Below are 27,905 nucleotides of genomic sequence, written 5' to 3' on the forward strand. Positions count from 1 at the left end.
TGCATGCTTGTAATACCAGCGCTTGGGAGGCTGAGACAAGAGGATCGCATAGGTTTGAAGCCAGCCTCAGCAACTGAGTGAGGCTCTCAGCAACTTAGTAAGACCATGTTTCCAAATAAAGTATAAAAAATAGGTCTGGGAGTATAGCCGGGAGGTGAGAGGTAGAAAAGCCCCTGGGTTTCACCCCCCAGTACCACAAAAGGAAAGAAAGAAAAAAAAAAAGAAAGAATAAAAAATTGGCTGGAGATACAGCTCGGAGATAGATTGCCCCTGGGTTCAATCCCTAGTACCACAAAAAAAAAAAAAAAAAAAAAAAAGGAAAGAAATAACTGCTACTAACATTTTAGTATATGTCATTCTTTCTTAATGAACATTTTCTTCCCTCAAAGTTGAAATCATACGTGTATATATGTATATTAAGTTTTGTGTTTTATTTCTCTGGGCTACACTCCCAGACACCTATTTTTTTTATTTGGAAACAGGGTCTCTTAAGCCAGTGAGGCTGGCTTCGAACCTGTGCAATCCTCCTGTCTGCCTCCCAAGCGCAGGGATTACAAGCGTGCGCTACCACTCCCGGCAAGGTTTGTGTTTTGATTTTGTTCACAAAAAATTTTAGTCAGCATTTTCCCATATTATTCAATTATTCCTCAAGGCTGTGATTATTTTTAACAAAAAGGCAAATGATTCCTCAACATTGGATATTATGTTCTTTTAGTTCCACCCTTCCATCAGAATATCTTATAAACACATTTTTAGCCAACAAATATGACTGCAGAAATATTGTCTCATGGAGCTCTTTGCTAAGTGTTTGTGGCAACAGCATGGTGATAACAGTAGCTACTTGCCCTGTCCCTGAGGACTGTCACACAAATGTCCCTTCGAAAACATGCTGACTCCACCTTGCTTACTCCTCATCTGGATAATCGAAGTGACCAGCTGGCATTCAGGTAAGCCCTTTCCATAAGGGACTCTTTATTTGGGATAAGTTGTTTAACGTTATTGTGAATGAGAGAGTCAAATAACTGACAGTTCAACAGAAGGGCTGAGGGATCTTTGGCATCTCTACCTGGCTGCTTTGTGCTCTCGTCACTACACAGAGCTAGTTCAAAGAATTCTCACTGTTCTTCTGCCAACCAGAGGTGAAAAGGTTATAAACCCTGCAGGTAAGATCTGTGTGCATGGCTAAAATTTCCTGTCATAGCATTTAAAGAAATTTATTAAAAAGATAGAAATATAGAAGACAGTTACAGCCTCATGTACCCATGGGTAACATGAGGGGGTGGCTCGAACTAATTCACCCATAATTTTTGTGTGTGTCTGGTACTGGGGCTTGAACCCAGAGACATTCTACCTCTCAGCTACACCCCCACCCAGTTTTATTTCTTATTTGGAAACAGGGTCTCATTAAGTTGCAGAGGGCCTTGGTAATTTGCAGAGGCTGGCTCTGAGCCTGCAATCTGCCTGTCTCAGCCTCCCAAGTACTGGGAGCATGCACCACCAGCTTTTTTTTTTTTTTTAACATAGTTTATACTCATCTTCAGTAGTGTGTGAATTCCTTCCATGCCTTTTTGTGTGTGTGTGTGTGTGTGTGTGTGTGTGTGTGTGTGTGTGGTATTGGGGTTCCTGGAAGCCCTTCTACCTCTGGGCTATACTCCCAGACCTATTTTTATACTTTTTATTTGGAAACAGGGTCTCCTAAGCCAGCGTGGCTGGCTTCTAACCTGCGTGATCCTCCTGTCTCAGCCTCCCAAGCCCGGGGATTACAAGCGTGCGCCACCACACCCGGCTCCTTCCATGCTTTTTGTTTTTGTTATTTTTTCTCTTTTCCTGTTATACAGTGAAATTGAATCTTACACCAGAGTTAATTTAACTCAGTTACTTCAGGAGTCACCTATTGGGCCTATAAAATATGGAATGCAATGATGGATATATGAAAGAAAAGGAGGGCCTAGCTCAACCTGGGAGAACTTACAGCCTAGTAGAGTTAATAACAAATGTATATAACTATCCTTTTTTTTTTTTTTGCAATATTGGGGATGAACTCAGGGGCATTCTAACTCTGAGCTATACCTCTAGTCCTATTTTTTATTCTTTATTTTGAAACAGGGTCTTACTGAATTGCAAAGGGCCTCACTAAGTAGCTGAGGCTGTCGACAAACTGTGATGCTCCTGTCTCAGCCTCCCAAATGCTGGAATTGCAAGCGTGCGCCACCACGCCCGGCTCTATAAATATCTTTGAATGTTGAATATGCTGACAAAATAGTGTGTAAAATACATGGAATACAATGATGAACAGATGAAAGAAAGGGAAGGCCTAGCCTCAGCCTTAGGGAATTTACAACCTAGTATTGTTGATAAGAAATGTCTATACATAACTATAAGGTAAAGTGGTCCAATTTATAACTATTTAGTTATTGAGAATGCTTACAAAATAATGTCATGAGAAAAATTAAACTAAACTGTATATAGAATTTGAATTCTCTTAAAATGTACATATATAAAAGACTAAAAGTAATAGTTCAAGATAGTAATAGTTGTTTTCTGAGTGATGCATTAAAAGTGATTTTAATATTCTTTTTTATTCTGTTCTATTTTTTTTATTACAATAAATCCATGTTACTATTAGGATAATTTAAAACAAGCCTTATTAGAGTATTACATAGTAATATAAAATAGAGTGGAAGAAGAAAGGAGCCAAGATTAGATCTGACCAGGATAAGGGGATCAGGAAGGCCTGAGGATTTCTGTCTTTCATAATAATGGAAAACTTTCATGTCTTGGAAATGGATGATGAAAGTTTATTTAATTGAAAAGGGATATTCCTATATTTTTCCTCTGTGACTGATGATAGTCCTCTCTATTAACTATCTGTAGATCTAGTAACTGCTATCCATCATATTACATCATTTTAGATACATCTGTAAAATATTCTATCATATCTGTCATGCGGAGATATTGTAAATCCACAGAGGATGCCAATCATGAATTACATTTCTAGTCCGAGTACATAGGCTTGGCCATGAGTCTTCCCACTTGTACCACTGACCCTAGAAATGCTACTTCGGTCAGTTGGCTGGGAAGGGCTGCTCCTTTATCTTTCTGTTGTGAGATGTGTGTATTTGTTAATATTCAACCTTCAGAGTACATATTTTTCAGGGTCTAACAGGCCTGTAGGAAAGACACTTGTAACATCCCCTAAGCCATCTGCTTCATCAGTGCAGGAACTTCCTGTTCTCTTGGTGGACGCCCTGGGAGACATCTCCCGCTGTGTGAAGTGGTGGAGGTTTGTCAGGACAGAGTTTGGGTGGAATGCACACGCTTTAGCTCACTCAAAGCATGAGAATCTTGGCTCTGTGGGCCCCTGAATGAATTTTTTATGCTCCTATACCTTAGTTTCCACGTGTATAAATGGAGATAATAATAGGACCTATGCCATAGGCTTATTATTAATATTATAGTTGACATCTGTAAGCATCTGACATATGATTGCTATTATTATGATGTATTATAGGTAGACTTGGAGGATTGTGGTTTTCTTTTTCTCTCCCTAATGGATGACAGAAAGAAGAGGCAAAAAAAAAAAAAGAAAAGATGCTGAGAGAAGATGATTGTCTTACCTTTTTTTTTTTTTTCCATACTGGGGATGGAACCCAGGGGCATTCGTCCTCTGAGCTATACCCCCAGCCCTATTTATTATTTTTTTATTTTGAAACAGGGTTTCACTGAGTTTCAAAGGGCAAAGGGCCTCACTAAGTAGCCGGGGCTGTCTGCAAACTGTGATCCTCCTGTTTCAGCCTCCCAAGTGCTGGGATTACAAGCATGTGCCACCAGGCCCAGCTTATCTTTCTTCTTTGAAATTATGAGGGACAAAAGAACACATAAAAATAATTGCCATACAATGTGATTTATGTAGTAATAAAAGCATGTTTAAGAAAAAAAGAATGATTAGCTGGATGTGGGGTCAGGAGGACTTTGAGAGGGCTGTTTGGGCAGAGTTTTGAGTACGTGAGTCGTGCGGAGTAAGTGGTGAAGCAGGACGTGCACAGAGGGCTTGGACCTAACATTGGAATAGTACTGGTAGGACTTATAGTCTGAGAGGTGGGGGAGATGAGGCCAGAGAGGGAGGCAGACTCAACTGGTGCCAATGGCTTTACCTGCCTGTAGCTATTCATCTGTGCTAGAGTTTCTTGAAGGGGCTGAGTGTTCCCTGAGTCATTTCTCTCACCCCTTCCAGAGCTGTCCTAGGCCCGTTAATATTATTCCCGTTAAAGTGCAGCCTTTCTGGGAAGACTGGATTAGAAGTGTCACTTATTTATTTATTTTTTTGGGGGGAAGCATCGCTCCATAACTTCCCAGTTACACTTTTATATTGTTCTCCACCTCCAAGTTGCCCTGGTAGCATCCAGAGAGGCTACTGAGCATTGCTTGGGATGCTGTTATTAACCCCTCAAATGTCATCTTCAAGGCTGACTGTGGATCTGAATTATCCAACTGTGACTCACCTATAAAGACAATTTGTGTACTGTAGAAATGGAGTTCCAGGTTCATAGAACAAAACAAACAAACCTGCAGAGGGTCAGCTGAGTGTGCTTAGCTCAGACAACATTCCCACAGGGAGACTGAGATGCTGAGAGCCGGGCGGACTGCAGAGGTGTGCCCCAGTGCCTCTCCCACCTACAGCAGGTGGCTCCAGCTGTGCCCACATGCTCTTAGCTGAAACAAAATGTCTGCCTTTCTTTTTGTTCCTCACAGAATGTCTTTCTTTTGGGTGGCTGTCAACTTACTTCTACTTCTTCACGATGCCGGTGAGTCATTTTTCAAAAAAATTTGTGGGTATTTTTGAGATAGCTTTGAGGATAGTGAAGAAAACAATGTTTTGGAAATAAAGCCAAAGTAGCAAATGATTTAATCCCTTCAAACCTCCATTTCTTTTTCATTTGTTGTTAACTGTGAATAACAAGTTCTTGCTGTAGGGCTCCAAAGTACTGCAAAACAAACAAACAAAACCCTAAAATGAACATACAAACAAAATCTTGCTATATTTGCTTCACAGAAAATGGTGAAGAGCAGGTGGGAGAATATAAGGCATGTATTATAAAGAATTGTTGTTCATTCTACTTTATTTTTTTAATGAGAAAAGCCACTAATTTGGTTTGTCTACTTGAGGCCATCTCTGCATGACTAATCTTATTCACTATCTGCCTGCCTGCCTGTCTGTCTGTCTATCATATATGTTTGTGTGTCATACTGGGAATTGAGCCCAGAGGCATTCCACTTCTGAAACTCACACCCCCAGCTCTATTTTATTTTTTATTTTGAAACATGGTCTTGTTAAATTGTTAGGCATCTTTCTAAGCTCCTGAGTCTGGCCTCAAACCTATGATTCTCCTGTCTCAGCCTCCCAAGTACTAGGATTACAGGCACACACCACAACACCCATATTCACATTTATATTGAGAACTTTCCAACCAAAAGGAAAAAGTATCCAGACAGCACCCCCATCTTCAAATGATTCTGACAAGTTCCAAATTATACTATAGTATCCAGAATATTTGAAATCAAGTCTTATCTTAAAAATCTGGATGGGCAGTCAACACTGGGTTTATGTAACTCTTTGTACTCAGTTCTTATAAAATGCTGGTGGTAATGCCAGGCGTGGTGGTACACGCTTGTAATCCCAGCACTTGGGAGGCAGAACAGGAGGATTGTGCATGTTCAAAGCCAGCCTCGGCTACTTAGTGAGGCTCTCAGCAACTTTATGAGACCTTGTTTCCAAATAAAATACAAAAATAGGTCAGGGAGTGTACCCCAGTCATAGAAAGCCCCCAGGTTACATCCCCAGTACCAAAAGAAACAAACAAACAAACAACTTGGGGAAAATGCTGGTGATTAATAAGATAGAGTTGTTGGAAATGTTAATATAATTCAAGTAAAAAAGTATATAAGCAACAGTTCCTAAAAATTACTATATATACAAACCTCGCAATAAAAATACTCCATATAGTGATCAAACGCATGTGCGGTCTTCAGGTATGTGTTTCTCTCGGGGACCTACAGCAGTTCCGTCAGACTCTTGAAGGCAGAAGCAGCTTGAAGGCATCCTCGGGCTCCAGAACTAATTCAGGGAGGAGTCATCGCAAGTCCTGGTCACCAGCTGCATTTACTAGATTTTCCCCCTTGATGTGTGCATAAGGGGGGCAGGCAGTGAGGCGAAGTGACTTGATAATCACTCATAGTCAGGAAAAATCCAACAAACTAAACAAAAGGAGTGCTGTAGGTGAGAATAAGGAAGAGATTTGGGAGGGGGTTCTAATAGTATCCTTCCTTCCTTCCTTCCTTCCTTCCTTCCTTCCTTCCTTCCTTCCTTCCTTCCTTCCTTTCATACTGAGGATGGAACCCAGGGGCATTCTACCTCTGAGCTATACCCTCAGCCCTATGTTTTATTCTTTAGTTTGAAACAGGATCTCACTGATTTTCAAAGGGCTTCACTAAATAGTAGCTGAGGCTGTCCACGAACTGTGATCCTCCTGTTTCAGCCTCCCAAATGCTGGGATTACTGTCATAGTATCTTATATTTCAGAACAACATTGCCAACCAAGTACTGTGTGTCAGGTACTATATCAGGTGCTTTAGACACTAATTGTATCTTTCTATAGTTTTCAAAATGTTTTCCTACAGTATTAGCTTTTTGCTGAGGTTTTGCCTCACAACCTTAGGTCTTGGGAAGCAAAAGACATAGTGGTCTAGAAATGACATAGAATGAACTCAGCATGGTGGTGCACTCTTGTAATCCCAGTACTTGGAAGGCTGAGACCGAAATATCGCAGGTTCAAGGACAGCCCAGCAAGGTAGTGAGACTTTCATCAACCTAGGGAAACTCTGTTTCAAAACAAAAAATTAAAAATAAAAAGGGCTAGGGGTGTACCTCAGAGGTAGAATGTCCCTGGGTTCAATCCTCAAGAACACACACACACACACACACACACACACACATACACACACACACCACATACTATACACACACACAAGAAAAAAAGAAAGAGGGGAAAAAAAATAACAGAATTAAATAGACAAAAGAAGTATTTAGATTCAAGTAGGACAATCTGCAGTCACATAAGTATAAAGTTGGTTTGTGTATTGTCTATTGTATCCTCAATAGAATCACGTGTCATAATTCATTGGCTAAAAGCTCTGGATTCATGAATCTGAGACCCTTCACCTTGGTTCCAAAAAGGATACAGCTGTAGCAAGACCTCCTGGGTAGGGTCCAGGTTACAACTCAGAGGAGAAGCATGCATAAAGCCCTGGGTTCAATCCCCAGCATCACTACCCCCCCAACACATACACATACAAAGCAAAAAACCCTCAACATCTCCTGGGTAGAAACAAGACTCAAGAACCTCTCTGGAGTAAATTATATATTCTTGTGATAGAGATTGAGGTGAGGCCAGTTTACTAAAGTAGCCACCCACCTGCTCTCCTTCTGTCCCTCTGGAAAATGACTGAATCCTGTTATATAAAAACAATCCCTAAGCTCCCAAGGCATTTCATAACAACCCCGAGGCAGGTGTTATTATCTGAATTATATACAGGGAGACTGTAACCCAGAGAGAGTAAGTAACTTGTCTGATGCCAAATAAATAGTAAGGGGTTACTTAAAACTAGAACTTAGACTTACAATTCTTCACACCAGGATTTTAAAGACAATATTTAGAAAAAGTATAACCACATCAGAAAAAATTAATGATTTGAGCAAGAAGCACTTGGTTTCTTAATTTGCAAAGCTATCCTTAAAAAGGTCACGCAACTTGCTTCTCCTTGCCTTCTTTCCATCCTGCCTTCCTTTATATTTATTTCCTCACTTCATTAGTTGATTCATTCATCAAACTTAGAATGAGTGTCTGCTCTTAGGAACTGAAAGAGCATGTTTCAGAAGGAGAGCTTTGGAGTCAAACTCCTGGACCTCAGTCACAGATGACTAATCACACGCTGTGTATCTTGAGAAACTTACTTCTCCTTATGGTGCCTTGGTTTTCTCAGTAGTAAATCGGGGATAATAATAGTACCTACTTCAATCTAGTATGCAAATTGAATGTTTCAGCCAGAAAAGCTCCTAGAATATGTTTATCATATTGTAAATGCTCAGTAAATATTAACCTATGTAGTCTATAATAACGAGAGAGAGAGAGAGAGAGAGAGAGAGAGAGAGAGAGAGAGAGAGAGAGAGAGAGAAAGAGGAGAGAAGAGAATGAATGAGAATGAATTAGTAACTAGCTTATGCAATTATGGAGGCTGAAGAGTCCCAAGGTCTGCATTCAGCAAGCTACAATCTGAGTCCTAGTCTGGAGACACGAGAAAAGCCCATGTTTCATTTCAAGCCAGAAGGTAGGAAAAAACGATTACTCAAACATTTAGGTAGGAAAAACACTTACTTGCAGGGGGGGGGGCGCACCTTTTTTTGTTCCTTTTAAGATTTGGAATGGATGAGAGCCACCCACATTAGGGAGAGCAACTGCTTCTCTCTGTCTACCCATTCAAATATCTATCTCATTCCAAGACAGTCACAGACACACCCCAAATAATACTGCACTAAATATCTGGAAAACTCCAGCAACAGCCACATGGCTGCTGCTAGAACAAGTGGATCATATCTATACCACCTGGAATGTCCTCTACTGGGTGTCTGTCTTGCTGTTCTTTGATGGGTTGGTGGCTCAGAAGCTTTCTTGCCCACTAACTTCGATCATTCAGATGTTCTCTCTCCCAGAGCTTTGCCTGTTGTTTTATTTTTTAATTTTATCTTACTTCATTGTATCAAATAACATCCTTATTTAGAGCTGGACATGGTGGCTCACACTTGGGAGGCTGAGACAGGAGGATTGCACAGGTTCAAAGCCAGCCTCGGCTACTTAGTGAGGTTCTCAGCAACTTAGTGAGACCCTGTTTCTAATAAAATATAAAAATAGTTCTGGGAGTGTAGCCCAAAGATAGAAAGCCCCTGGGTTCCATCCCTAGTATCACACACACACACACACACACAAAATACAAATCCTTATTTAGGCTTACGCTTACATTGGCCAACTCTTCCTCCTTTCTGCTGCTCAGCACCTGCACAATATCTCTAGGAAGAAAAAAAAAAGCCTTCTTACTATAGTGTTTACTTTCATAATGTTTAAATCGAAATCTAATTATTCTCTCTTATTGAGGTAGAAGACATGAAACTAGGCAGAAAGGAGACATGTGGGACAAAACAAGAGTGGTCATAATTTAAAGTCCATTTTGACATGGATTACAGATGTAGATTTAAAGTGCTCTTTCACATATTTTGGTCACAAAGAACACTATTAAATACATTACTAGACCTAATCTGCAGGTCAGTAAAAAAAAACTTCTCTCTGGACCTGGACCTATTAGAAAAACAGGCCCGAGAATGCTTTTGCTTAACAAGTAGATTTTTTTTTTTTTTTTTTTTTTTTTTGGTGGTACTGGGGTGGAACCCAGAGGCTTTCTACCTCCAGGCTATACTCCCAGACCTATTTTATATGTTATTTGGAAACAGGGTCTCACTAAGTTGCTGAGAGCCTCATTAAGTAGCTGAGGCTGGCTTTGAACCTGTGATAGCCTACTGTCTCAGCCTCCCAAGCACGGGGATTACAAGTGTGCACCACCATGCCCAGCACAAGTAGATATTTTTATGATTTATATTCTTAGGATCAGATTACTTTGTCTATATGTCATACCTCAATGATACACTGATGTAGTCGTGTTTAAATTCACAAAACAAGTTGGGAATGGTGGTGTACACTTGTAATTCCAGTATTTGGGAGGCCTAGACAGGAGGATGCAGGTTTGAGGCCAGCCTCAGCAACTTGTTTCAAAATAAAAAAAATAAAAAAGTTTTGAGGGTGTATACCAGAGGTAAAATGCCCCTAGGTTCAATCCCCAGTACCCAAAGTAAGTAAATAATGAAATAAATTAGCAAAGCAGAACCATGAAGCCCCCATGGGAATTCAATAAAGATTGACCAAAAACAAAAGACAAAAGAACGCCTAGCAGGCAGTGATTAACGTATCCAGTCTTCAACACAAAGGAGAACTAGACATACCTTTTCAGAGCATTCTGTATGCTACAGAGTTCACATTTGTAAATACTTCTAGCTCCCAGTGTAGCTAGCGTGTTCTTCTCTAATACCCATGCTCTGCTCTATCTCTCATAGTGTGTACCTCTTGCTTTTTCTCAGTAAAATCGGTCTATGCCTCACTTTGACCTGTGCTTAAATTCCTTTCTTCCATGATTGCAAGGATCCTCACTGCCTGTGTTGAATCCCACCTTCCTTTGAGGAGCTCCTCAGGCGCTCCATTCCAGTGGCATTGCTCAAGCTGGAAATTTACTTAGTCTTGTAGGCACAAGGGTAAGGTAAAAGGTTGGGGATATAGCTCAGTGGTAGAGTGCTTGCCTAACATGTATGGAGCCCTGGGTTCTGTCCCCAGCATTGGGGGGGGGGGGGGGAATGGTAACTCTACAGGCCCTTTTTACATTCTGAGAGATCTTGTTTCTATAGTGCGAATAGTATCTTAGTTACCTTGAGCAGCTTTGCTTTATAGTAGAGACATTTCATAGAAAAATTCTGATTTGGATACCTAAATTTGTAGGAAAATTAGAGAGGGATTGTTCTAATTGAAGTGGTGAGTGGGTTCCCATGGATTTGGTCTTCACCTGGCCATTGATGGCAACCTCTGGGGTGAGTTCTGGGGAAAATAGATTGAAAACATTGAATCTGATGATTTCTGAACTTTCTCCCAGCTATAGCATACTAGGATTCTAATCCGTGGTATGATTTTATGAAGGCACATAGTATGTAGCTGCATCCCCGTAGCCTTCTGGCCCAGCTGGTGGTAACTCTGCTCAGACTGGTCGGTATTTGTGGCAGGTAGAATAGAGGTATTTACTGAATATCTGTCTCTGCCTTCCCAATGTGTCTTCTTGAAATACTGAAACTAGAGAGAGGGGAGAGAGAGAGAGAAAAAAAAAAAGCCCACCAAACCCAAAAACCAAACCAAAACAAAAAAGTCATTTCCCAGATTGCTTTATAGTAGAGCTTTGGGAGCAACTTAGGCTCTGCCAGTAAGATATATTTGCACAAGGATTAAATTGGCAGCTAATTGAAGCAGGGTAAAAGGTTATAGTGCCAGTGTGAATCTGGCAGGCACAGTATGACTCTGGAGCCACCACTTGCCAGGACACATTTCTAACTCACCAGCATCCTGATATGGCAGAGGCAGCAGCCACTCTGGCAGACCAGCTCTGCTGTGTCATGCTGAGCCTGGTATAATGAGGGAAGGACTGAACAAACACATCACAAATCTCACCTTTTGCGTCTTTCTTTGGGCTTATTCTTCCCACTTTCCAGTGATTTTTACAAGTGTTCAGTTCCCTGCGTCAAATCTCTTTCTGCATGACATACCTGGAGTGATCTCTTTGTTCTGTTATGGACCCCTACCCCAGGCCATGACTGTTGGTCTATACTAACTCCATTTCTTCTTTGACATTCTCAGTGTCCGAAGAAGAAGAAGAGCTGCGGACCCATCCATTTAGTGACGTGACCCTCCCCTGCCATTTCTCCTTTGTGGAAGGCACAGAAAATCTTGAGTTTTCTTGGGAAAGAGAAGATATCAAAGAGGCGTATGAGACAGAGGACGATGCAGAATACTTCCGCTTTTTGAGATACTACGATTTTTTTGACGTTTTCTCAAAGTTGGTTTACCAGTTTCACAATAACACGGAGCAACTAGAAGATCAAAACTCCTCATATGAAGGAAGAGTCTCTGTGGATCAGGCTGAAATTTCGGAGGGGACTCTGTCACTTCTGCTGAGAAACGTGGATTTCTTGGATGAAGCGTTCTACAAGTGCTCAGCTGTCACACCAGACGGAAGAGGCCAAAGTACAATTAAGCTCATAGTAGAAGGTAAAGGCACTTACTGTGTGAACTTAGAATCAAGTTCTACCTCTGCACATAAATATAAGTTGCAAGTTTTCTCTTTCTGTGTTTTTATTTTTTCTTCTACTCAAATTGCTCTATACTCTTTTTATTCCTATCATGAGAGTCGGGAATTTTAAATAATTTATCTAAGCTGAAAATATTGCTTTGAACAAAAAGTATCTGTGTTTGTATCTCTTGGCATCATTCATTCATTATACAAATAAGTAAAACAACAATGATAGTAATAGCATGGGTTAATCCCAAACTCTCCAAACAAAATTTAAAAACAGAATCCTCAAATTTGATAGAGCATAATAGTACTACATGAAGACTCTGAGAACAGCCCTGTATTGGGGGGTCAGGAGTCCAAGTTCTCATTCTAGGACTTGGACAGTTCTAGCTTGGGTGACTCATTTAGCTTCTTTAGGCTTCACTTTTCTCACTATTGTGTGTAGGTTGGAGCTGTGAGTGGTAGAACATACCTGTAATCCCAGTACTTGGGAGGCTGAGACAGGAGGATCATAGGTTCGAGGACAGCATCAGCAACATACCAGAACTCTCAGTAATTTAGTGAGACTGGTCTCAAAAATAAATAAATAAATAAATAAATAAATAAATAAATAAATAGGGCTGGAGCTGTGCCTCTGAGGTAGAATTCACCGGGTTCAATCCCCAGTACTCCCTCCCCTTCCACAAACAGGAAAAGTAGGTCGGACTGGATCAGTGGATCTCCACTGTGCCCCGGGGAGCCTTACCCTTTGCAGGATTGCATGACAAGCTCTCTTCTTCCCACCAGAGACCTCATAGGAATTGCTGGTTCTGCAGGACAGAATTCCTTCAGGATAAGAGTTGGAGGAGATGGGAAGGTGGTGGTGGTGAGAATCATTCATTATCTTCTGTAATTCTCAGAATCTGAGGTTGCTGGAGAGTTTGGAATGGACCCACCCCAGGAAAGGAAGATTCTGAAAATAAAGACAGGAGTGGTAGATAAGACCTGGAGGGCAGGGACATGCATATATTCTGTTCTTTTCTATGTTTGCATCAAAATTTTAGCTACAGTGAACCTCAATATGTGCTGCCTCCATAGGGGTTAATGTAAAATCCAACAGCAAGATTTCTGCTACCTTGAGCCTCCAGAGGCTGAAATAAAAAAGAACTAATTGTGTTGTTATTTTTCTCAACTAGACTCTGAAATGCCTCAGGTGCGGTTTGACAAGATTGATGATGAGGACGTGGTCACCTGCATCTCCCAGGGCTGGTACCTCACGCCCAATGTGACCTGGCTGGACCGGGCAGAGAGAGACCTGAGCAATCATAGTACAGTAGAGGTCCTGGAGGAGCAGATCAATGGCTTCTACAGGGTGTTCTCTGTCCTGAAATACCCAGTCAAATTAAATGAGAAATATGTCTGCCAAATAACAGAGACGGACGTGAACAACCAGCCCTTCAGAGCCATCCGCAAGTACCCGAGTAAGTGCAAACCCAGAGTCAGAGTGAACGCGGGTGCCTTCACCATAAGAAGCCATCATTCATTAATATTTAGTGAAGGCCAAATGCAGCAGGCACTCTGGGCACTTTGGGGTTTTAAGGAAGCAGCAGGAACATACGCTTGGGGCCTGGGGCAAGAGAAGGTGGTGTGGTGGAGGCTATCTGGGTTCAAAAAAAGACCTTGCTTCAGGGACTAATGGCTTTTTCCCTGACAGATGTGGCCATTACTGCTGATGAGGCTTCTGTTCCTTTGCTCCACATCAGCTTTCTGATGTGTCAGGCTGACTAGTCACAGCGGCCATTTACCAGCCTCTCACTACGTGTCTGCTCCTTTACCATTTTCAGTCCTTACCTCAACCCTGCAAGGCAACTGTTATTACTGTTCCCCTCTATTTGAGGAAACCAGTAAGTTAAATAATTTGACTAAGAAGATAGAGAATAAGCACAAAATTTGAATTTCGAGATAACCAACAAATAATATCATATGTATGCTAAATAGTTTTTACTTATCAGAAATTCAGATGTAACTGGTGTCCTATATTTCACTGGCACCAGCATTTAAGAGAAAGTTGAGGCTCAGGGGGGAAAGAGAGGGAGCATTCAAACCTCTCTGGAAGAAGAGAAAGAAGAAACTAAAGACTTCTGCCTGGGTTAGAAGGCTAGCATTAGGTAGGGAGCAGTTCTCCACCCACCATCCCCAGCCAGAAACATTGGCACCACCTGAGCTTGTTGGAAATGCAAATTCTTAGGTCCCATCCTAGAACTGGGGGTAGGCCTAGAAATCTATATTTTGTTTGTTTGTTGTTGTTGCTGTTTTTATTAGTGACATTGATGATTGAACCCAGGGTCATTCTGCCTCTGAGCTACACCCCAGCCCTATTTTTTTTTTAATTTTTATTTTTTTGTGGCATTGGGGTATTTTTTTTTTAAACAGGGCCTCACTAACTTTCTGAGGCTGGCTGTGAACCTGTGGTCCTACTGTCTCAGCCTCCCAAATACTGAGATCATAAGCGGGTGCTACCACACCTGCCTGCAATCTGTGTTTTAACAAGGCCTCCAGGTAATTTTGAGCCACATTCTAGCTTAAGAACCACTGATGTAGGGTGTGAGCCCTGGGTAGGTGGTGAAGATACCCAGAGCACCTCTGTCCCATCCCTCCCTGTAAGGATAGGGTACCACCTCCTGTAAGCCATGTCTGACAGGTAAGAAAGGCAGAGCTCCTGGCTCAGTGCCTTAGTTCAGTAAACCACAACCAATCAGACAGACTTGTAAACTTCAATTTCCCACTTTAGTTGACCTTTCCTTCAAAGGAAAGACAAGAGGGGCCTACTTATTCTCCATTCTTTCCCACATATTTAGGAGTAGTTAGAGGTCTTTGAACACTACAGTGGGCCTCAGACTCTCTTCTGAGAACACTAAGACATGTTATTAATGAGTTGACTTCAAAGAAATCCTGTTTTTTTATCCCCTTAAATTTCAACACCCTGAAAAAAGTCCTAGACATACCTGAAAGGCCCCTGTATTTTACTTTCCTTCACTTCTTTTCATGTATTTATTTATAAAAGGCCTTTGAGATCTGGCATCTGCCTGTTGTTCTAGCCTTGTGGTTTCTGTTCTTCAGCACACATGGCCATTGCTCAATGCTCTGAGCTTGCTGACGCAGGTGAATTTTTAGACTGGGATTATTTTGTCATATTGCCCCACCTCCACACTTTTATATAGACTCTGCCTTTCTTAGAATGCCTTTGTTTCCTTCAAGCCTCCCCCCCACCCCCGTGGTGCTGGGGATTGAGCTGGGAGCAGGTGAAGGAGTGTTCTACTACTGAGTACACCTCCAGCATGCCTTTCTTTTCTCGCTCTGCTTCCTGGACTCCTGCTTAGACATGAACTCCTTAACTTTCAAGATTTGGTTCAGATTTGAAGTCCTTCTTAGCTTTCTTACTCTCATTTCTATTTATTCAATAGTTCATTCATTCAGGAATCAAATAATTGTTGGGTTCCAGCTCTGGGCCAGATACTGTTTTCAGCACTGGAGAGGCAGCAGTGGAGAAAACAAACTCCTGTGGGGAGAAGTCGGCAGTAAATAAACAGATCGTTAAAATATATTTCACCACATGAGCCCATTTATATGAAATATAAAAGCAGGAAAAGCCATCTCTGCTGTGATAGATCTGGATAGTGGTTACCCTTGTGGTGTGGGAGCAGGTGGAGTCACGGGAGACAGTATGAGGAGGCTCTTGGGAGTTGCAGGATTCTGTTTCTTGGTCAAGGCACTGGGTACATGGTTGAATTCCATTTTAAAAAATCAACTGGGGGTAGACACTTAAATGCACTTTTCCGTATTTATATCTCAATAAAAGTAAAACATTTATGTAGTCTATCAGATGGTGAATAGTCACATTGAGAAAAAGAAACAGGGAAGGTAGATTAGAAGAGGAGTGTGGGAGCCAGGTATGGTGGTGCACTATTGTAATCCCAGTACTTGGGAGGTGTAGACAGGAGGATCACAGGTTCAAGACCAGCCTCAACAACTTAATGAGGCTCTCAGCAACTTAGTGAGGCCTTGTTTCCAAATAAAAAATAAAATAGGGGTAGGGGTATAGCCTGGAGATGGTTCCTGTGTTTAATCCCAGTACCACCAAAAAAAAAAAAAAAAAAAAAGAAGAAGAGGGGGGGGGGGGAATGAATATGTGTGGGAGAAGGAAGATTGTAATTTTAAGTAGACTGTTCAGAGAAAGCTTCATTTGTTAATTTATTGTAATTTTAAGTAGACTGTTCAGAGAAAGCTTCATTTGTTAATTTATTGTGTGGGAGTGATATGTAACTGGGGACTGAACCCAGGAGCATTCTATCTATGAGCTATACCCCCAATCCTTTTTTATCTTTTACTTTGAAACATGGTCTCACTAAGTTGCCAAGGCTGGTTTCAAACTTGCTATCCTCCTGTCTCAGCCTCCCAAGTATAGGCATGTGCCACCATGTCTGGCTTACAATGCATTTCTTTCATTTCTTTTCTTTTTCAATATTTAGAGAAAACTTAATTAGTTCCTACAATTAAACTTATGTAGATAAGACCTTACACATATAGTACAATGCATTATCCCTGTTTAAATGGGAAAAATTAAGTTTAATGTTTTTAGACCAATATGGCTATTAATTTATGTACTATACAATGCCAAATCAACATGGTAAAATTTTTGTTTTACTTCTTGTAAGCTTGGTTTTGTTGTTTTTGTTTTTTCTATTTTGATACTAGGGATTGAACCCAGGGCATTGTAATTCAAGGCAAGCACTTTACCACTAAGCTACATCACAGCCAACAAAATGCATTTCTTAAAGCTACACAGGAAAAAACAGTTGAAGAATAAATTCTTTGTTCTCTCCAAGGGTGGTGGCCTTCTAAGAGGGCTCTAAGTACACCTAAGAGTAGTTCCCTTACGGGGACTCACTCATTACTCTACACTTCTCCTTTATTTGTAAGAGGAAATTTTGATTTACCCATTTATCCAATGAATGTTGTTTGGAGAAAAATTAGAGAAGAGAGAAGGGAATGGGATAGTATTTCTTAACAACTTTCAGAAAGAAAAGGGTAACAAGTAATAGAGGCCCAGGCCCTTAGCCTGTGTCTGTTAGGTGTGTGGGACTGGGACCTACAGAAAAGTAGCTGATGTATCAGGTTAGCAAATTCCACCACATTTCAGGATGCTCTGAAAGAAAATAATTCCCAGCCAAAGAAAGATTATAGAGTGTGCTTGAGAGCCCAGTGGGGTGTGAGGGAAGGAAATGTTGGCAAGGCTCCTTATGAAAAGGAATCAAGAGGTCGGGCATCTCTCTCTTCAAGATTCTAAGTCATGTTGTATCTCTGGGGCCACGATGACAAGGCTCAAAATGCCAACACCAATTCCAAGAGCCTACTGTATGTCAGGAGCCAGAAAACAGAAGTCAGAGAATGTTGTCCTTGCTGGTGAGAGATTTGCTGTCTTAGGCAGTTGAGGTTGGGTGATGTGGGAGGAGCTGGGGTGATGGGTAAAGGAGTCGGATTAGGTAGAGGGTATGTTTAGGTTGAGAAAGACTTTAAGTATGATAAGGTAATATCTTGCTAAGAATGAGAGTTAACTAGTAGGACTCTTGTCGTTAGTAGAGTAAGTATGGATATATGAAATACTTTGAGTATCTAACAAGGAGGTATATTATGGGGAAAAGTTTTAGGGGAGAAGAGTATATAGGTTAGTGTGGGGAAGTTTGTAAGAGGGGTGATGGAAGGAGCAGACAAACATAAAAAAAAATCCACACAAGATACCAAGACTATTATGTAATCCAAGAAAAAAAAGGAAAAACCAATCAAAGGAGGAGAACGAAAAAAGGAAGAGGAAGAAAGAGGAAAAAAGGACAACAATAAAATAAAAGGAACTAGCAGCTGTGTGAAATAAAAAAATAAGGCAAACTATCAAATATATATATAAAAAAACAAGTTAAAGTAAAAGAAGGATGGGGAAAGAAAAAAAAATAAAACAGCAATAACCATACCAAAATAAAAGCACTGTAAAAGCAAAACAAAACAAAACATCCACAATAAAAGTAAAAAAAGAAAACAGTCCTACTTATTTACGAATATGGGATCAGGTCCATATAATATTTGCGTATCTGATTGCTTTGGTAGCTTACAGAATATAATCCAATGTCTCTTAGTTTTCTTTGTACTCTATTTTTATCTTCTTAGGTCACTCTGGGTGTTTGGACACCTTTCTTTCCTTTAACTGCTTTGGGTTTATGTGTCAGGATGTCTAGTATCACTGTTATTAGATTCTGTACAATTCTCAGGTTCTGCATAAGTCCAACCTGTAGTCAGCACCTCTGCACTCACCACCCTAGACTCTGGCCTGTGCTTCCCCTACAGCAGGAGTGGAGGATGTCCAAAGTAGACTTGGGACCTCCCCCTGAGATCCTGTGCAGATATTGTGTCTCGATGGATTTTCCTGTGTCTCTGGAAATTCTGACTGGGCTAGCTGGTGTGGTCCCAAGATGTACCCTGGGCAAAGGAATGCTGGTTCCTGGATGCCCACACTTACTGCCAGAGCTCTGCCTATTCCAAGAGTGCAGGCTAGGTGCGCTGCTATTACTGGACCCAGGTGTAAGTGGGTGCAGCAGCCTCGTGCCTGCTGCTATGCTCCTCCAAGGTGCATTGAGCTGTGCCCTAGACTAGAACTGAGTATCAGGCTACCTGGTGGGCAGGAACTCCCAGCGGTGGGCCAGGGGCGCGGGATAGGTGCACGATGGTCCGGGTGCACAGGTGCTGCGCAGTGTGCAGCAATGATCTCTGCCTCCTGCGGGGCGTAGAAGCGGGGGGCCCAAGGAGATTTCACGGGTGCACATAGCTTTTGTCGCCTGGAAAGCAGGCCTCCGGCAAGATGGGTATCTGGGCTCCAGTGGGGGGCGGGGGCTAGGCACACAAGGTAAGCTCCAATTTAGGGGTGGCATTGGCACAGGCACTGACTACTAGCAGGGGTCCGGGGTGCAGACAGGGTGCGCGAGGACAGTGCTGGGTTCTGAGGCGTGGGACAGATGCCCCGGGCCGGTGCTGGGCCTGGGGCGCATACTAGGACCCGCACTTTTGCTGGACGCACTCAGGTACCTGGCTTCCTTGGTTCAGGCGTCTGTGGGAGTCCCTGTGCTGTTGTGATCCAGTGCTGGTGAGCACACAGAATTCTGACGTGGGTGCTGCTCGCTGCTTAAGATGAGGCTCTATGTCCGTTTTCAGTCTCGATTGCTGCGGTGATTTCAGTCAGGGCTCAGGAGTGCAGTTTGGGTTGGGAGGCAGCCCGCGCAGGCAGCCCTCCGGCGGGCGTCCCGATTGTATCTGCAGCAGGTCTGGTGTCCGATCTTTGTTCTTCTTATTCTTCGAGTTCAGGGTTTCCGCCGAGGTACCTGGATCTGTTTTGGTTCCTGGGATGTATTTATTTTGTTGATTAAGACACTGCTTTCTAAGTAGTTGAACTTTATTTGTTTCAGCTACTGAGAAGTGCTGTGTCCCTCAGTCGCCATTTTGAATCCTCCCTACATCTTATCTTAACCACACTCTCCATGGGTTATATCATTACCCATAATCAAAACCTTTCCCTTATCTCAGTTTCAAGCATCTTATTCTACAACTACTCTCTCTAGTGTCCAAACTCGAACAACTTTTTGGCTGCCACTAGCACCTAAATTCCAATGATCCTGCTACTCTCCCCACAATCCCTATAGCTGAGCATTGGACCTAAAACTGCACAAATGCTAGGCAAGTGCCCCTGGGTTCAATTCCCCATTAAAAAAAAGAAAGAGAAATGTATTGCGGTTGAATGTGGGGTTGCCTCTAATACAAAAATCACACCTTTCATGTTTTTTTTTCCTCCTTTTTTGTCTCTGTAGAGAGAAAGTACCCAAGTGCCTATGACTTCTATTAGGAGATATGAATAACATCTGCCCGAGGACCTGCTTTGCATTTCGCCGCTGGACTCCTATTTTCTCTTGTAGGCCCTAGACATCTATCTATTATGAACAGAAATAAGTGAGAAAGTGACCCATTTGGAGTATTGACTATTAATAAAAAATGCTACAGGAAATCTCACATTTTGCCCCATTTAGCTTTGTATGTGGAAGTCTTATTTCTTTATCTCTATTTCCCTGTTATTTTAGAAGATTTACTTTTATTTGCTCTTATACCTCTTACATATTAGATCCAAGTAAGATTTTAAAATCTTAAGTATAAAATGAAAGAGAATTAAAAAGCCAAATGAACTGTCTTTTTGTATATTTCATGCTTCAGCGATGAATGACATATTGGGAAGTTCAGAATAGAGAAAATCTGTTTTATGTTTTCTCCAAGCCAGATTTTGTTTTGTTTTCAGTGATAATATTACATGTACAGTTTGTTGACACAAAGGAGAACCTGAGAAAGGCATTTTTCTAAAAATTATTATGGGTAGAGATTCTTATATTTGCTAAAATCTTCTCTGGTCAAAGGCTACATGAACTTTGGAAATTCAAAGATGAGGCTAACTCTTGAACTTTTCTTATTTGCCCAGTTTGTTTGTTTGTTTATAGTTCTGGAGATTGAGCCTAGGAGCATTCTACCTCTGAACTATACTTCTAACCCTTTTTTATTTTTTACTTGGAAACAGGGTCTCACTAAGTTGCTGAGACTGGCCTCAAACCTGTAATCCTCCTTTCTTATCCACCTAAGTACTGAGATAAACAGGCATGTACCACCATGCCTGGCTTATCCAATTGACTTTAGAGTTTTTATTGTTCTTACATCTCACCTTCCAAATCACTCCTATCTCTATGCATTTTATATAGCTATTCTCCTCTGCTGTAATCTGAATGATTGTGTCTCCCAAACTCATTTGTTGAAATCCTAACTGACAATATGATGGTATTTGGTGAAAGCTTTGGGAGGCCACTAAGGCCTTAGGGTAGAGCTCTTGTGAATGGGATTACCACCCTCAGAAAAGAGGCCCAAGGAAGGTCCCTTGTCCCATCTACCTTGTGAGGATACAACAAGAAGATACCATCTCTTAACCAGAAAGGGGGCTCTTACCAGACACTGAAATCTGTCAGCACCTTGATCCTGGGCTTCTGCCCTTCAGAACTGTGAGAATATACTTCTGTGTTTTTTAAGCTACCTAGTCCATGCCATTTTGTTTTGGCAGCACAAACAGGCCAAGACATCCATCCTCCTTCATTCTTTTTTGGTGTTAGGCAGTGGTGATATTTTTCTGATGGCCAGGTTTATAGAAATCAAGCTTAGGTTATGGAAGTGAGAGGAGAAAGCCAATAGGATAGACAATAAGGAAAAAGTAAAGAAAACTGTCAAGGGACCCAAATTTTTAATTGACTCAAAACTTGGATCATTGGATTCAAGTGATGAAATAATTGAGTTGAGTACAAAGTATATGTCTGCTTCTAAAACTTCCACATAAGCCAGCTGTGGTGGCACACACCTGTAATCCCAGTACTTGGGAGACTGAGTCAGGAAGATCGCAGGTTTGATTTGAGGACAGCCTCAGCAATTTATCAAGGGTCTTAGCAACTTAGCAAGATGCTTTTTCCAAATAAAAAATAAAATGGAGCTGAGGTATAGCTCAGAGGTAGAATGTTTTGGCTTCAATTCCCAGCACCATCTCCCTAGACCGCCACATAAGACATCACAGGAAGGAGGCATATCTGGGAGATGTATGCAGTTGTACAGATCAGATGTCTACATTCTTAAGTAAGTTTTTACCAAGCCAAACCTAGCCTTTGAGGTGTGTGGTAAAAGGTTGTTGGGGAATCCACACTGGCTGACATGACTCCTAGCTATAATGCATCTTTGAGGAGACCAAGTGGGGCTGGGGATCCCCTTTCAGGGAACTTCAGAGGTGTGGCCTGAATTGCACTCACATACCTACTTAAAAGAAACAGAGGATTGTGCACACAGCGATTATACCTATATGCAGGAATGTAGAAACTAGTTGTATGTGTTTGGCAATTACATTGTAGAGACCACTAATTAGAAATTAGTGGTTCAAGCTGATGTGATCATCTTAAAAAATATATTGTGGTATGGTAGAATGAACATCCTCAAATTTGAATCCCGACTTTGTTCTTTGGTAGTTGTGTAGTCTTGGACAAGTTCCTAAACTTTATGAACTTTAAGTTCCTTATCTGTAAAATATCTTTCTTACAGAGTCATGGTAAGAATTAAGAGTATAGTAGGTGAAAATGAAAATAATACTTGACATTTAGCACTTTCTGTATGTCAGACATTATTTGAAAAATTAACCTACATCAGATAATTTAATTCTGAAAATAAGAAAAGAATGAGATAATTACCATGAATTTGCCACTTTAAAGAGGAAACAGAAGCACAAAATAGCTAAATAACTGCCAGAAGAAAAAAAGGTAGCAACAGGGCCAGGTTAAACCCAGGAAGCCTGGTTGAGCATTATAATATATTGCCCCTCAGTATAGTATCAATCACAATAAGAACCATATTTTGATCTATGTAAATTAGAGAGATATTAAAACAGAAATTAAGAATGACTGGCATTTATGAAGACAAAGAATATATAATGATTTAGAAATTACTGACTACCAGCTTTGACTGTGAACTCTGGGGAAGAATTTTGGAGCAGACAGATTTTGTTTCAAGTTGTCCTGGCTCCTTGAAAAATGACAAATTCTGCTAACCTGTGTTTTTGAAACTAGGCCAGGAACTAGGAGGATCAGGTCCCTTTTCTTTCATAGGTAAATATTTTCTTTCAAACCTATTTCATTTTCTTGACAATTTTGTGCAAGTTTCTTGGTTAAATATTATATTTTTACTTCATCTCAAATCATGTTTTCCTGGAAATGCTTTCTTTTTACAGGCCCTAGTCACTGAGTTTCTGTTTGTTTCTCATTTGACCACACAGGTGAGATAAGACTGTGCATTCCAGAGGGGTGCAGTTCTTTCTCCCTAAGTTTAGTTGACCTTTTACTAGCAAAGTTGTATTAATCCAGTAAATATAGGGTTGGTGGTTTCTTGTAAGTTTTGATTTATTTTTTGGTACTGAGGATTAAACCTAAGGCCATAGTACCTCTGAGCTACTTTATTTATTTATTCATTGTGTGTGTGTGTGTGTGTGTGTGTGTGTGTGTGTGTGTGTGTGTAACTGAGGACTGAACCAAGGGGATTACTGATTATGGGTATGCACTGCCATGCCTGGCTAACCTTTAAGTTTTGCTTTTGCTTTTTTTTTCTCATTTTAAATCAGAATCTTGGTAGGATTCTGATCTTGGTAAATGAACCAACACACAGGGATCTCTGGATTGGGATATCATAAAGGTATAAAAGGAGATTTTAGAAATGATTGGGCACACATTCGGAGCGATAATCACATGTCGTTTATTCCACTTATTTTCATATAACAACCTGCAAAGTCTCCTATCTCACTCCATAAAAGCCAAGGTTTCACAGGACCACAGGATATATCTTCTTTCCCCCTAGTGGCTAACCCTGGTCCATCACTACTACTACCACCACCACCTCTTCTTCTCCTCCTCCTCTTCCTTCTCTTTTCTTCTCATTTTCCTCCTCCTCTTCCTTCTCTTTTCTTCTCATTTTCCTCCTCGTCCTCCTCCTCTTCCTTGTCCTCCTCCTCCTCCTCCTCCTCCTCCTCCTCCTCCTCCTCCTCCTCCTCTTCCTTCATTTGGTTGAACTCAGGAACATTCTACCTCCAAACTATACCCCCATCCATTTTTTTTTTTTTTTTGTTATTTTGAAACAGATTCTAAGTTGCTGAGGCTGGCCTCCAACCTGCAATCGTCCCATCTTAGCCTCCCAAGTTCTGGGATTACAGGTATGTGTCACCACACCCAACCCACAGCTGCTTTATTCTTGTATTTACTGCTGTCTCTCTTCCCTTCTACCCAAACTGACACTCCATCCAGTACTGGGTTCTTATTGTTCAGCTGTCAAACATAGACTTCCCTCTGCTTCATGTCTCCTGTCACTTTCTCTGAGGCCTGTCCTGACCACCCTATTTAAAACTGCACATGGAGCCATTACCTCCACTCCCTGCTCCACACTCTCCCATTCTCCCTTATCTTGCTATCCAGTCTTTATCACTTTCTAACATATCATACACTCTACCTCCTTGTCTATTATCTGTCTCTCCCTCCTAGAATAAGCCCCACCAGGCAGAGATCATTTTCTCTTTTCACTGGAGTGCAGCTCAGAGGTAGAATGCCCCTGGATCCAATCCCTAGTACTACCAAAAAAAAAAAAAAAAAAAAAAAAAAAAAAAAAATATATATATATATATATATATATATATATATATATATATATATATATTGCATGAGTTCAGTAATGTGCAGCAATAAAGTAACCAGAAATTTGTCTTAATTCTCCAAATCCAATGAAAATGACCTGGCTATAATTTTGGGGAAGCAAGACTTATACAGAGTCTGAAATTAAGCCTTTAAACCTTGTTATCTATATGTGTTCTTTTGGAAGACAGAATTGGTGGTGGGGGGAAGGAAGGCATCATCTCTATAAAAATAGAAAATTAGAAAACAAGTATTGCTTTTGTCTTCAAGATGGAATCAAACAGTCTTAACCAAGCAGCGTGTGGTCCACCTGGAAATGCTTATCCAATGGGATGTGTCGAGGAAGTCATCAACCCAGTTCTGGAAAGGATTGCCTGTTCTCTGGTAGCTTCCCCAGTTTATTTGGCTTTTCATACAGGCTTACCTATAGCAAGCCTCGCTGGATGACATTCCAGATTCCTAAGAGGCATAAAAAATTATGGAAAAAGGAGGCTTTAGCAGTAATTTTAGTTTAACTTCCTCCCAATGCAAGAATGCTTCCCGCTATGTTCTGCATGTTTGTGCTCCCCCCAAATTTCATAGATGGAGACCTAATGTCCAGTGCCCTATAGTATTAGGGGTGGGGGCCTCTGGGTGATGATTATGTCAAGAAAGGTCCACCATCATGAATAGGATCCGTTAAAAGGCCCAAAGGAGCTTGCCTGCCCCTTCTGCCACATGAGGACGTAAAAAGGCATCATTCTGAAGCAAAGAATACCCTCACCAGACACTCAGTCTGCTGCTGTCTTGATGTTAGACTTTCCAGCCTCTGGATTGTGAGAGATCAATTGTTAATAAGTTACTCAGTCTAAGCTATTTTGTGATACTGGAAATTGAACCCAAGGAAGTTGTACATGCTGGGCATAATATATATATATATATATATATATATATATATATATATATATATATATAGAGAGAGAGAGAGAGAGAGAGAGAGACTTGCTAAGTAGCTGAGGATTGCTTGAAGCCTGCAATCCTCCTGTTTCAGCCTCCGTGTACTAGGTATGCACTACCATGCTTGGTTAGCTATTTTGATATAGCAGCTTGAATGGACCAAGCCACTCCCTGTTTTCTCATCACCCTCTGTCCTAGACCAACCTTATAGGATACTTGCTGAGGCTGTCCTTGAACCTGTTATTTTCCTGTCTTAGCTTCCCAAGTACAAGTGTACACCACCAAGCCTGGCAAGAATACTTTTAAAGAAATTGGTTTTACCAGCCTGAGCAAACACTCCCTCCCTGCTGCAGTCTTCAGATTTCTTTAGGAGAAAAGTTTTATCCCCTTTTAATGTTCCAGACAGTCAAATCTACTTTTACAAGGTAGTTATTGTTCTCCCAATTAATTTGGCCTTCATGGGGGGAGGGAAGGAGGGGGGAAGGAAATCAATACAACCATAATTTTACTTTCTTTATTTATCAATAGTAACCAAAAAAAAAAAATCAGAAGTTACAAAAACAAGTTAAATGCAATATGGAAGCATACTAAATACATTTTTGCAAACACACAGGCAACAAAAACCTGTTCAAATTGTTTCCTGACGCTTGACTATTTAACTCTTAGGTGTAAAGGAGAGATACTCAGACTGGTTCACATGGGCTTATTAGCAGGTGAAGGAGCCCTTTTTCCAAAATCAGTGGAAGAGCCCCAAGTCCTGGCATGTGGGAAAGCTTTCAATGAACACTGGATCTTAACAGACACTGTTCATAAAGCCACACACAGAGAGAAAGCCCAGAAAGCTTGCAGTCTAGGCTCTACATGCTTTTAGAGGTCTGAACCACCCAATTTGATCCTGCTGGTTTGCTCCATGCAAAGCTCTATGCAGTCTCCCCAAACTAGGCTATTTAGCAGCTTTCCATGAATGGCCCTCAGACCACGTGATCTGTGGTGCCGACAACGGCTGCCCTATTTAGACAGAAGCAGCGGAACTCAAGAGGAATGAGGATTTGCTCTTGGGGAACTTAGTGTTGCGGGCGGGGTACAGTCTTGGATGGGAACCACTATTCTACATGTGACCAGTGAAAAGATACTGTGGCTTCTTGCTCTAAATAAACTGGTACTATGGCACTCTCCCATCGTGCCCAAGAACTGGCAAAACTTCTTTTGGTGAAGGCTTGCTGCTGTGAGCTCTCCAAGGCACTTGGACAGGGAGCTGCATTTCAGACTGTACCAGTGGGGTTCATAGAATTTCTCAATGGGATGGTACGGCAAAGCTCAGAATTCTAAGCCAAGTGGGATTTTTCTCCTTTCAACTGAGAACAAGGAAAACTGTAAGGAATTCAACTTCTGGCACAAATTTCTCACATTTGCCCATGCAGTACAAACTGAACAATCTGTAATTTGATTTTTGAAAAAGAAACCTAGTTTTTGATTCTTGTTATACCAAATGGATTTAGAACCTGGGAGTGAGGGGGTTAGATAAGAGGCCAAAAGATTCAAGACTGTGAACAACTGGCTTCTCCCCAAGGCTCAGTTTTATGATTCAATCTCCATTTCTCACCCCTCTCGAGTCTATAACCTTTTGTTCTCATCTCTGAAGGGAAAGCTCTTCTTGACTCCAACCAGAGATTGTACACCCCATGAACAGCTGAAGAGAGAGAGGAGCAGTCGTCTCTCCCACTCTCTTCCTGGGCAGGCCTTCTTCTCACAAAGGCCTGGCGTCCCAGCACAGTCTGCAAGGGTCACTCAGACTGAGGTCAAATTTGGTCATTTTATTTTTGGTTGTCTAACTCTTTTTTTCAGTTTATCCTAAGATAAAGGAAAATCACAGGAACGTATCTGGCTATGGATTAATTACCAGAACCAGTTAATTTATAATTTATCAAACCAAGAGGTTAGTATATTCTCGTCTGCTCACTTGAGAAGCTGAAATAGGAGGTGATAGGGCCAAAGTCACCCTGCTATTAGCGGTGGATAATGGGCATGTTGGTAGGCCAGGGTGTCCTAAGCCTCCATCCTTTTGAATATTGATTTGCCTAAACTTTTCAGAATAAAAGAAAACAAATTGACATTTTGGATCTTGAAAGCTTTATATAAAGATATTTCTTCTTTCTCTGGCTTCTGAGTTACTCCCTGCTCTACGTGGTACAAGGTTGAACTGCTGGAAGCCGAGGGAGCCAACTCTGGGGCTGCATCTCCTCTAGTATGTGGCAGGGTGGGGGGCGTCTGGGTTATAGAAGTTCTTGCACCAGGAAGAACCCCAAACTCCTCCCACCTCTGAAATGGTAGTACTGGAAAATAATTACAAGAGCTTAATATCTAGTCAAGAAAATAAAATATTATAAAACAACAACAATATAATGATAATAAATGAAGAATGAAGTCAACGTGCCAAGAAAAAAAAGTGTTTTACAGAGAAATAGCACCTTTGGTAGATAGTATTTCAAAAATTTGGTTAGGTCTCTACGGGGCTTGAAGTGTACAAGTCTCTGCATCTTTGGGGTACACCTTCCCAGCAACTCCATCCCAGTCTGAGCAGAGTGATTGTGTATCTAGAGGTGGTGATTGGGACCAAGAGGAGAAGCAGAGGTCTGCCGTGACGACAGTGCCACAGCAAGGGCCAGA

General features: G+C 41.3%; 1 protein-coding gene across 1 annotated transcript; it reads left to right on the top strand.

Moving 5' to 3' along the window:
• Positions 1–886: 886 nt before the first annotated feature.
• LOC308263511 (CD276 antigen homolog) lies at positions 887–13,758 on the top strand (the record flags this gene model as incomplete). Its single annotated transcript, XM_080696523.1, has 6 exons — positions 887–947; positions 3,157–3,283; positions 4,753–4,805; positions 11,556–11,966; positions 13,167–13,451; positions 13,685–13,758. The coding sequence occupies 6 exons, from the start codon at positions 887–889 to the stop codon at positions 13,756–13,758; spliced, it is 1,011 nt and encodes a 336-aa protein (XP_080552649.1).
• Positions 13,759–27,905: the final 14,147 nt, after the last annotated feature.

This window comes from Muscardinus avellanarius (assembly GCF_963383645.1).
Source record: "Muscardinus avellanarius genome assembly, chromosome: 5".
Classification (NCBI taxonomy): Eukaryota; Metazoa; Chordata; class Mammalia; order Rodentia; family Gliridae; genus Muscardinus; species Muscardinus avellanarius.